A 12,115-nucleotide genomic window follows, 5' to 3' on the forward strand; every position below is an offset into this window, starting at 1 on the left:
TTTGGAATTACTAATTTTAAAAAATCCTTTCTTTCAACAGCATTACGTTCAGTATAAACAGTTGTGACAAACATTGGCTGATTCCATTGTCTACAACAATGTTTCATATACATAAATTATTCACAGTCCCATCAGGTTTGGCAAGAGATTTCCTCTTGGAAAAAGGATTAGATTTTATCTATGCAATTTTCTATGATATAAAAATTCAAACCTTCTTCCATGAACTATTTACCCAAAGGAATATCAATTCAAGGATACACATGGACTTTAGTTTATTTTCTTCCTTATTCTATTTAGTAACTTCTAACTAGATTTATTCCCAATCCCATGAATATTCTAGAAAATACAAGTATGCATTATAATTAAATAAAGAGAGTAATCCTGTTGAGCTCTTCGTCGAAAGTTTTTTGAGCTACGCTCTTAGTTTTTCAAGTCTGTTTCTTATTCTTTTGAAAAGAAGGAATACTTTTATTTCTATCAGTGATTGTCTATGTTTGTGAAGAGCCATTCATTCTAAAGCACTACGTTTTCCAACACTCCACCTCTACAATGTTATATTTAAGCCACGTTCCACTCAATGATGCTAGATCATGTTTAAATAAGTCCGTACATTATTGTCAGTAACATCCATATTTAGATTATAATCTTCCAATTCATTAACTACATGAGATTCATTTTCCAAGCATTTGATGTCCTTATTTTGTTGTATCTAAATAATGGGTCAATGATTGTTATCCACATATATATTTAGATCTTGAACTTCCTCTTCAATATTCACTAGCACATTTTCAGGGATAGCAGATCCCCGACCAAGTTCATTCTGATAATCCAAGCCGCCCTTACCCATAGCAAGAGTGTGATCCGTATTTTACACATTATCCTCATTATGATGGTAATCCTGGCTTTTCTCATCAATGTTTTTAGTAGCATCAACACCTAACCTCTAACCACCTCTAGGAGTCTCATCATTGGGTCCTTCTGTATCAGGAATTTGATGAGAGGTATGATTGTCTTTTTTGAGTTTTTTTATCATTACTTCCATCATCTAACATGGTCTGCTTTTCATTCTTTTTAGCTCTTGGTCAATCCAATTTCTTTTCTAAATCTTCATTCAAACTAGTGGGTATGTTGTATATTCCTATCTTTTTCCGTAACATTCATCCTCATTATGTCCAAGATGGGGATAGACAGCAAAATATCCTAGCGATTGTTCGTAATGACCCACTGAATTACTGTATTATATATGTCTAACTCCTTATTTGATTTCAATGGAGATTGACTTTGATACATACTCTAGCTACATTTAGCAAAATGGTACTTGCTAACGATTCAACAAATCGAAGTTGTGATCCACTCAATATTACAATACTATATAGTTCATACTTGTGAAAGAACTAAACTGGAAACCCTAAAAGCGCACATATATTGGACAATGATTCTTTCTTTGAATTGAAAGCAAAAGTCAATTTAAAACTGTGCGTGGGAAAACTATCAACATATTAATTTCTTTTTCTCCACAATCTTGTATAATCCTCTTTCAAAGTAAAACATATGAACATATTATTTATTTTAGTTACTCTTATAGAGAAACGTTTCTAAGGTCTTGCATGGTGAGACATCCTTATGAAAATTTTCTGATGACAACATATTGGAACAATATTCCTAGTTTGTTCATTTGTCGAGAAATGAATGACTTTCCTGCTTTGACTCCTTGTAATTGCTTATGGTCTTTAGCTAATTATTATCAATGAAATGTTAATATTACATGGTGGTTTAACAATAGCTCCCACCAAGGCACAAAATGTCTTCAAGGATTCAGATCAGGTATGCGTGGCAGTGGGATTAAGTATAATTAGGCCCTGCCACGGACTCGCTTCTATCCAATATTTAAAAAGTTTCGAGTTGGTTTAGATTTAAATTTTATAAACCTACTTAGGTTTAGGGTGGGTGGTAGGTTTTGTTGTTGAACATAATAATTACTATTATTATTTATTTTCTAGATTTTGAAAATTTGAGTTTTTTTTTAATTCACCCTCTTCACTTGTTTGAGACTATGATTTAATATCAAGTATGGATTATATTTGTATTTAAATGATTAATATTATAATTTATTTATCAATTGTCCACTATGTAATAAATATTTAGTAGTTATGACAATTAGATTTTAAACAACAATTTTGAAAAATCATATGAATTGATCCAATAGCAAGTATTAACACTCCCAACTATTCAATGGTTCGGATGAATAATGTCACATGATCTGCTTTAAAAAGATATATATTATTCTAGAATATGAAAAATAAATTATGTGGGATTAATCAAATTAGGACAAGGCAAGTTGCGCGTTTTGAGAAGGGAGCGGGGCAGGCTAGGGCAAACTTTTATTGTGGATGGATCCGAGTGCATGTCTGAGGGGCTTCATTCTCAACACTAAGATTATACAGTTCTTTACGGTAGTATGGTGTTTAGATTGTGTGATGACTCTTGAGGGGCTGGAGAATTTGCAAACATATTTCAAAATGAGAAAACCCTCATTTTATTTTTATTCTTTTAATGGAGAAACTATTCATACATCAAAACATAATTATTAACATGGGATATTCTTTATGGAAAAGAAAATGTTTTATGTTTTATTAACATGGGATATTTTTTATGGAAAAGCAAAAATTTTATGTTACAATGCAAAAAATTTGCAATATTAAACAATTTCTTATTAGAACATAACCACCTATTGTACATCAATAAGAATGCTTGGATTGAAGTAGATTGGATAAGATATCTAATACTAGAGTATTGGCCCTGCCTTCACAATAAAACAAATTCTCTTAAGCCTAGATGTAATCAACATATCATGAAACAAAAGCTTGAGCTATCCATACCACCAGGGTGAGAAAACAATCAAATTATTTCATCACATGGCCCATGATAATTCCATTAAAATTTTATTACAATCAAAGTTCTTACTTCTACTTCTTGGGCAGTCGTTGTACAACAAGAACATAACACATGCGACAACAATGCAAAAATACAAACCAATTCTGAGGCTGGTGTAAAGCCTGAAAGCCAGAATTCTCGCAACTTTTCGCATTTGTACAAGAACAGTACCTATCAGGAGGTTGGAAGCTCAAACAACCCCAAACATATACTCACTTGACACCATTTTGGTCCATAATTTTTACATTTGCGTTTTTGGTCCTACTATTAAAATAAATTTTAAAACTACGAAATTGAAGAATATGTCCACGTTGCGCAACGCGGCCTAACCATGTAACATGTTGAAATTTTGACAGAATTTACATGACCGCATTGCAGAGTAGGGAAAAAGTTGGTCGTGTTTACATTGTTTGTTGGCTAGAAAATGCAAAAAAATGAATTACTACTCAACAAAAGTTTGACATAATATACACGACCCATATATATAATGTATAACTACATTTGTATACAACTGAAAGTTATAATATATTTGAGCTTCTCATTGTTCAACTGCATAAGCACACCAATTTATTCAACCAGGTGGTAAATCTATTCTATTGGCATAAATCATGCACATTGACGCATCCCGTTTGGTTGCATTTTCACCCTCAAATGAGCGATTATAACACCTCTTAAGTAAGGATTCAGGGGGCAACGTCTACTCAGCCACAGGTAGAGTGGGAGCTTCTTTTTGTCCCACATCGTAGCAATATGTTGATAGTACTTATTGCATAGTGATCTAACTTCACTAAAACTTGGTAACCGGCACCACCAATCCTGGCAAGGGTTTTTGTGGACAAACTGAAAATAGAAAAAAAGAAAAAAGAAAAAAAAAAGAATTTAAACAAACACATTTCACATTAACTTGACCCAAAAGAAACCTCCTACCTGAAGTAAACTTCTTCTTCTCCTTTAACCTTCAATCGGAATGATCAAACCAACCCACTCGAGATGAAGACCCTAAAGAAGCATGAAGAAAACTAATTCTAATGTGCTTCTTAAACATTATTGTTAAATCACGTAAAGACGGCCAGTATTTTCCCTGTTGGGCAACACATCCACAATACGCCAGGCTGTGTTCTTCCCAACCTGGCCTTGTAAATTCCAATACGTTACAGGTTAGGGCCATGTTGCGCCACACAGTTGTATTCTTCAACTCCTTTAGTTCTAACACCCATCTTAACAATAGGACCAAAATCATAAAAATTCAAAAAATTTAAGGACCAAAATAATGGTATGTAAACAGGGAACAAAAACAAAAAATTAGCTATATATAAGGGCCAAAAATATAATTTAGCCCCAGTATAACTTAGAGGAGTTCTCCAGTAAAAGCAGAGAAAGACCGTCGAGACTTCATTTGATTCTACGGATAAAGAAGAGATTGTGATTAGGGTAAACAAAAAGCAATCCAAATGGAGAAAAACAAAATCAGAGCAAAATTTAGGAAAATCCCTCTTCCAAATGAATGTATTCCGCAGTTGTTTCTTCCTAATCTATGGTACAAAGCAAATATGCCGTTATTCCTACCCAAAACAAGCTGACACATTGTACTCTATAGCGTTGGACACTCTTTACATATAAAATACAAGGACAAACCAGGCTTCAACAATGAAAGAATGCATATCCAAACATATCAAAAACAGCATTGCATTAAAGCCCCATTAATTGACTCTTAGCACACCAGTTTTATCAGAAAATGTAGTTTGGCAGTTGAAGGGGGAAGCGAGCTACTTCAACTGCAAATGGGCTACCTTTTGCATCTGCTAACCTGAAAACAGAAGAATAATAAGTTACTTAGGCAACATATATACTCAGGCGCATGCCTGCATACACACAAGAGAACTGATCAGTTTTGCAAAATAAACCAAGGCCCAACCCACACCCCAAAATTGACCCCAAGATATGATGCAGAACTGGATAATATTCTTCCTCAAGCAGCTTTCTCTCCATAAAGGAATGTTTTCTTCCAGGTAAGCAGAACTGAAACAAAATTGTCACAAATGACGTGGCAATGTCATTTCTCTTTATATTATCCAATTGTCCGTACTATTACAAACTTTCAAACAAAAAACAATCTTCGAGGTGCCTCAACTGTTGGGTGATATGTGCACAATGCCTGAACAGTCAGACCGATACAAGGGCTATAGGTGGATAGCACCTCCAATCAGCTGCTCATTTAAGCAAGAAACAATCAAACAACTGCAAACCTAAAACAATGATAATTGAAAGGTTGAATTTCTAACTCCACAAAAGGCACTGTTGATAACTTTGGATTGGCTTCACCTTGGTTTTCTGCTGGTCATTAATAATTAAGTGCTAATACATCCCAACTTCACACCTAAAATACTAAAAACAACAAAAGTATGCCTTCCCAAGTTAATTACAAAATATAGCATGACAGGCTGGAGCATGGTTGGCAATTACACCGAATAGACTAAATAAAAAGGCTCGTAAAAGTAGTAAAAGGATGAAAGAGAGAAACTCTGGCTAAGAATCCTTTACAAATGGCCAGAAAAGACTATCTCAAATCACTTAATATTTAGCTCCAGTAGAGTAGTGAAATTGATGCATGCAGAACTGCCACTTGTTAAAATGCAAGAAAAAGAATACAAGTGTGAATACACAACAATACACTAATGATAATCTTCATATTAAACACCTTACCATTGTCTTTGTTTGATTTTTATCTCAGTTCTTTCTTTTTACGTCAGGTTTTTTACGAGTCTAATTAATGCATCTTAGACCAGTAAAGTCAATGGAGTATGAATCTAACTACCACACCTCCATGCTGTGAAAAGTGCATGTTAAGAAAGCAGACAATATTCATCTGCAGGGTTCACAATGAGTTTAATTTGCAAAATCACTGCATAATGATCTCTGTACCTTCCAGGAACAAAAGTAAAAGAGCCTTCAATGGATCCTCGGGAAGCTGGCAAAGATGTACAACTCTCATAAACAAACTCTTCCTCACCAGGATGCAGTAGCGGAAACTGCAAGTATACAATTACGATAATGTCAAATATTAGATGATCCAGGTGAAGAACTGAAAGTTGAATAAATAGGTGACAAATTCCAATTTGAATGGATTAAAGAGCTCCTATGCCATTTGTAGTTTTGTCACACCTTTGTTAATAATTAATAATGTTATGCTTTATATGTCTAGCACCCCTGAGAGCTCTCAATAATATCAGCATACACAAACCTCAATTTTCGTACATTTGGTTACTCTAATGAAACACTTGTGCACTCGCATAATTTTAATTATTTTTGTCTTCTGAGACTGCCAACAGAAGTAATTCTAGCACATGATTATCAACACTTAATTCTCAGTAGATTTCTGATTATAACAAGTAAATGTAGTGCCCCCATATGTGGAGCCGACAGGACTCGAGGACTGAAACCTCTAATCATGGGGTGCGTGCCTACTGCCTACTCCACCTGCTTATATTTTCAGATCCTTAAATATAAGTTCTTTTGCCCATGCCTGGAATAAAATCATAAAATCAGCATCCTGCACTGGGTTTGCAGCTTGCCAGGATTACAAAAAAGTAAAAAGGCAAAAAGGGGGGGGACACAAACCAGTCAATTGCAATATTGGAATAACGAATAATTCAGATGTTAATGAAAGTTTGATTCCACAGCCAAGTTATACACAATGCTGTTTGCTTATTCCGTAGCCTAAGTAACATTTATCTGGCAATAATTTCCATCTTATTGTTCAAAGTTCTTGGTTCAGGTTTAAGTCCAATCAAGTCCACCAAAATTAGATTCACAGCCAAGTTCTACAGAATGATGGTTGTCTGTTCTCTAGCCTAAATATACTTTTGTTTGGCAATCACTGCTCTCTTATTGATGAGAGTTCTGAATTCAGTTTCCAGTCAAATCAAGTTGAACCTGAAATTTCATAGCCATAAATTTCGAGGTGTATATACAAAGCAGAGAGCAATATATCTGACATAATAAAAGTAAGAACCAACCTTTCCTATTACTGCTTCCCCATTTACATCAGAAACAATGGCATCATTAGCGCGTATAATCCAGTGTCTCCAGTATAATTGGCAAGAGCTGAAGGTCATCCCATTGATGACACATCCATCAGGTGAAAGGGACATGCGAATGGAATAAGCAAATAAGAACTTTTCTGATTCATCTTGAAGGTTACTGAACTCGGGCACAAATGCAGCAGAAGCACGCACCTTGAATGAAATGGAAAATTAGTTGCAAACATGATGGAGCAACAATTGATACAACAGCAGCATATTCATACAAATTCATGATCGTAAAGCATACTCAGATGAATTTGGCAAAATGACATTCACGAAATCACGAAGACTGTTTCCTGCACTTAGAACTATCATATGAGGACAATTTATCCCTTTTCTAGAGTATCTTATATGCTCGTGGAAAAGCATGGTTACCTAAATAACCAATCAAAAGCACGGATATTTACCTAACTGTAGAAAACATGTACAAATTGCATCAGGTACTTTTCAGGAAAAGAAGTTCTACATTTTAAGGATGATGAAGGACTGATTCTCAACTCAATCCACCAAACTTAAAAACCTACCTCAAACGAATCTATCAATAAATAATGCACTTTTGGCTAGGTTCACAAAGTTTTCATCACAACATAACAAAATCTAACTGGAGTAAGGATAGCTTTCTTGCTTTAGTTGCATGAAATGTTTTCACATGTATCATTATACGGGAAGCGGCTTCACACTTCACGATTAGCAAGGGACCAGTCATAGTTTCAGTTTTCTTGCCAAGGCCCAAGACTGAGTGAGATTTATTAGTTGACAACTTGAGACTCTACTCCAGGATGTGTCGTATCTCTGGTTGTGGTCACTCAAACTTCGAGTAAAACATGTTCCTCATATGATAATAAATTCTAGATTCAAGCATTCCCATGTCCCAAAAAGGCAACACTTACAAAAAAAAAAAATAAAAGAATAACTGAAAGATTGTGTGCGCAGTGAGAGAGAGAGAAGTTTATCTCCACTTATGCCACTGATAAGAGTAAAAATTCAAGCCCAGTGATTTGAGTATATTAAACAAATAGCAGACAACTAAACCAAGTTCACATATCAAGCATGCCCAGGCCAGACGGTAATATCTATACTTTATAAAAAGAAAAGGTCTTCCACACTCACAAACAGCGGTTAATGACACCACTACACTAATTTTTTGTGAAGCCATAATTGCTCTTCAACTGATAAAATAACTAGCTCATTTAACTTTCCAAGTTTTACATTGATTGATAAATTAGTTTTTTTTCTTTCTTTCTTTTTTATTTTTAATGTATGTATTGATTTGTATACTTTATTTTTTATTTATAATATTAATTCTAATATATTTTAAAGTATGTAAAAAATTTATTCATTATATGCATGTAGGAACAGCGTGCCACAACGGCTAGTACTATTATAAAGTAGGAGCATGTGGTTATAGAGGTAGAATATTAGCTACCTTAACACCATTTGTTATGGCAGAGGAGCAGAGGGGTGGTTTTTCAGGGAATAGATTGATGCTCCGGATTTTTCCTTCTTTGCGAACTTTAATGATGCCATCTTGCAAGCGACGACCATGTTCTTCAAGCCACAATAGCATGGCATCCTGCTGTTGGTTACCTGCTGCATCATGAACTGAACTGATCAATGCATCTGGCACGCAAGGCAGCATTTCTCCATCAGTCACTAGATTTCTTGTGCCAACAAAAAGTTGACCGCTGCTGCAGTTTAAAAAGAATATTTTTTCACTGTAAGTAGCAGAAGCTGCGACAACTATATACTTAGATCTGCTGCTGAATCCAAGCTGATGCATAATACCCTTGGTGTCAAGTATCACCTGGCGCAAGGGTAACAAGAACACATTCACCAGGTGATCATATAAAGCATACCCGCCAATAATACCCAATAAACTTGTAGGTAAGCTTCCAGTAAAATGTTCATTTGGTAGTTCTTGACCATCACAAAATCGATAGAGAACCCTAGTAGGTAGAGGTAGTTTTATTTTCAAAGTGTTCTCAAACTCCTTGAGTGCATCTTCAGATGCACCTTTCCGCAAAGTAGGCAAAACCTCTGGGAAATTTACTGCCAACCATTCCTTAAGTTTGCTCCAACAATTTTTAACTCGTATAACGAGTGGCCATGGATACATGGAAAATTCTTCCCGCCATGCTGTATAAGCTGCCTACAGACAAGGGTTACAAAGTTCAGATTAAAATATTCAAAGACACACAACATTAGCAAGAGATGCCCTTTACTAATGACTTGAAGAAAATTTGCGAAATAGGAGAAGAATGAAATACACACATCAACAAAATGAGGTGGATTACATACACTCTTAAGCTACCCCACAGTAACAGTAGCAATACAAATCAATGGGACAAGTATAAAAAGATTCCAATACACGTCTTTAGTGGAGTTACTTTTAAGGTACTACTCTTATGTTCCACCACAACAGTAGTCCACAATCAACCGATGCATAATATTGTTTTTCACATTCAGGATATTTTCTATAAAAATGAATTAGGTAAATTACATTTTGTCATCCTGTTTTTACATTTTGCTATAGGAAGTGTTTTTGGTGTTAACTTATCATTTCAACTTTGCAAAAATTTGCACTTTGCCATAGTAGTCAATGGCGCGGAATGGCGCGCGCCATGGCGCATGGCGCAAAAGGCGCAGCCCTCGCGCCATACGGCGCCCATGGCGCACGCCTTCAGAATGGCGCTGCCATAGCGCGCGCCTGGGCGCCTTTTCGGCGCTGCCCAGGCGCGCGCCAGGTGCGCGATGCAAGAAAAGGGCCTGGGCGACCTGGGTTTTGGCTGGGTTGCCCAGGCCCATGAATTAAAAAAGAAAAATTAAGTTAATAAACCCTAATTTCCAAAATATAAAAGGAATTTCCTAAGTATAAACCCTAATTTCCTAAGTTAATTTTTGGCGTGTACAGCAGTACAAGCTCTAATTATGCCGATTGAATCTTTGAAATTGATGTCATTTTATTAATCTTTGAGTGCTTTAATTGTTCTGTTAGTGTTTTTTTTTGGGATGATTTAATTATATGAAGTTTTGTTATGTTCAATTTGTTGTTTTATATGTCTTATTTAACTCCTTGTACATTAATCTAATCGAAATAATACTAATTATATAAATATATAGATTATCTCTTATATTTGCGCCATCCTTTGAAAAGGCGCGCGCCGCGCCATGCGCCGTGCGCCATGGCTCCAGGAGCCCTTGGCGCCATTGTGCGCCGTGCGCCACTGACTACTATGCACTTTGCCATATATGACAGTTTTTTTTTTTGTTGATTTTTCTACCGGAAAAATATTACATATTGTGCATATGTGAAAAATATCATCACATAACGATTGAATATCATATGTGCACTACATCTGGTGGTTTTTTAACCAAAAAAAATACTTGGTTGAAAAACAGTTTTAAATGGCAAAGTGCAAAGTTTCGTAAAGTTGAGATGGTAAATTGATAAAAGAAAAAATATTTAGACCACAAAATGTAAAAATATCATAGTTCGGATGAACAAATATAATTAGTCCAAATGAATTTATCTTATACACTTTCAAAACTTTAACATCTCCAAAACCTTCCAATATATTCAAATCAGCAATTATACTCAGAAAAAACTCTACCTCTTTATTCACGCTTTTCTCACCGCCATCTTTCCCTACTACACAATATCTTATCAATTCAACAACGCCTAGTCACAAGAACACAAAATCCTAAGTAGAACGGAAAGCTACACAAATTACCAAGAAAGACATTATTTTTTTTAAAAGAAAAGTATCAAAATAAGAAAGACCAACCACAAGCAGTAAATTCACAATCAAAAACTCATGTAAATCACATCTCCAGAAATTTATAAAAAAAAAAAAAAAAGAGGTCAGACCTTAAAAGACGGGAGGGGATTCCCGTAAGGATCAAGCGGGGACGAGAGATCGAGATCGTGGGAGCAGAATCCAGCCCAGAGGGAGTCATCGGAGGCCCAACCCCTAAAACGCCTGCTGAGGCAGGAAACGGAGGCGGCTTCGAGCGGCCCCAATTTGGAAAGGATAGTATGCATCGCCAACCCACCAACGCTCTCCAGACCCATTACTTTCCGATTGTTTGATTGATTCCAAGGCGAACAGCAAGCAGCGAATATCTACTCCCTTCTCTCACTTTCCCTTTCCACAATAAAGAATGAAGAGTGCGTGTGGGCCTGAAAACAGCCGACTGTGAGGGTTTTTAACTTTTGTTACAGATGCTGACTTGGGAGAAAATCCTCTGTTGTTTGTTTCTGGCTATGTAAAGCACTGATGTCGTCATTTAGGTTGCGCTAAATAAACTGAAATCGTGGTGTGTGTGACTGTGAGTGGCACTCGACAAGAGTCGCACGTCTCTCACAAATCGACATCTCAAATATTATAACATCCCATCCCATACCACCTCGTGTTGGATAGATATGATGATGATATGTGACTTGTTTCTACAATGTCCGTCTGGGCTTTATTCATTAAAGTGCTTGTTTGGTGCTACCATTAACATCGTTTTTTGTGAATTTATTTTAAATATTTTAAAAATAATTACTGTCCTCTCCTAAAATTTGATATAAATTACATATAATTTTTATGCGATTTGAAAAATTACATCTAATACTCCTAAAATTTATTTTTATCTAACAAATAAGTCCATTCGTTGGTCAAATTCACTAAATTTGTTGATATTAAAAAAATATATATATTTACTCCTAATTGATTTATTGTTAATCAAATAAAGTGAACACAAAGAAAATTGTGAGAGTATTTTCGTCTTTCGGACGTTAAAATTAAAGAGTTTAAAAGATTTCATAACAAAAATAAAAATGGGTTGAGCTCATTTTTTTCAAAAGGAGTTTTCTAGAATTTTGGGTAATTAGCATTATGCACCCTCAAATTAGACTCATATGGCACATTGCATCCAAAAGTTTAAAAAATAGAAGATTGCACCCTTCCAACCAACTTTCCCTTTGCACAATGCACCCTCAATGACATCATATTGGAAAAAGATTTTTCAGTATTTCAAGGGGACAATGATTGATTTGAAATTACTCTAAAACTATTTTAGATTATTTCATTTCATTTTCACTTTTACCTCATATT

The 12,115-nt window shown here is 35.4% G+C and overlaps 1 protein-coding gene across 2 annotated transcripts; it reads right to left on the reverse strand.

The window, feature by feature from the left end:
* Positions 1 to 4,401: 4,401 nt before the first annotated feature.
* On the reverse strand, positions 4,402 to 11,298 carry SKIP16 (SKP1/ASK-interacting protein 16). Of its 2 annotated transcripts, XM_088886014.1 has the most exons (6): positions 10,885 to 11,298; positions 8,443 to 9,165; positions 6,951 to 7,169; positions 5,857 to 5,963; positions 4,856 to 4,953; positions 4,402 to 4,741 (listed from the first exon to the last, which is right to left on the reverse strand). In XM_088886014.1, the coding sequence occupies exons 1-6, from the start codon at positions 11,086 to 11,088 to the stop codon at positions 4,737 to 4,739; spliced, it is 1,356 nt and encodes a 451-aa protein (XP_088742140.1). In that variant the 5' UTR covers positions 11,089 to 11,298; the 3' UTR covers positions 4,402 to 4,736. The 2 variants fall into 2 exon arrangements, with proteins under 2 accessions (XP_088742140.1, XP_011091637.1); XM_011093335.3 differs by lacking the exon at positions 4,856 to 4,953 and having other exon boundaries at positions 10,885 to 11,289.
* Between the last annotated feature and the right edge of the window lie 817 nt (positions 11,299 to 12,115).

The sequence above is a fragment of the Sesamum indicum genome, linkage group LG10, assembly GCF_026168435.1.
Source record: "Sesamum indicum cultivar Baizhima isolate 11 linkage group LG10, ASM2616843v1, whole genome shotgun sequence".
Lineage (NCBI taxonomy): Eukaryota > Viridiplantae > Streptophyta > Magnoliopsida > Lamiales > Pedaliaceae > Sesamum > Sesamum indicum.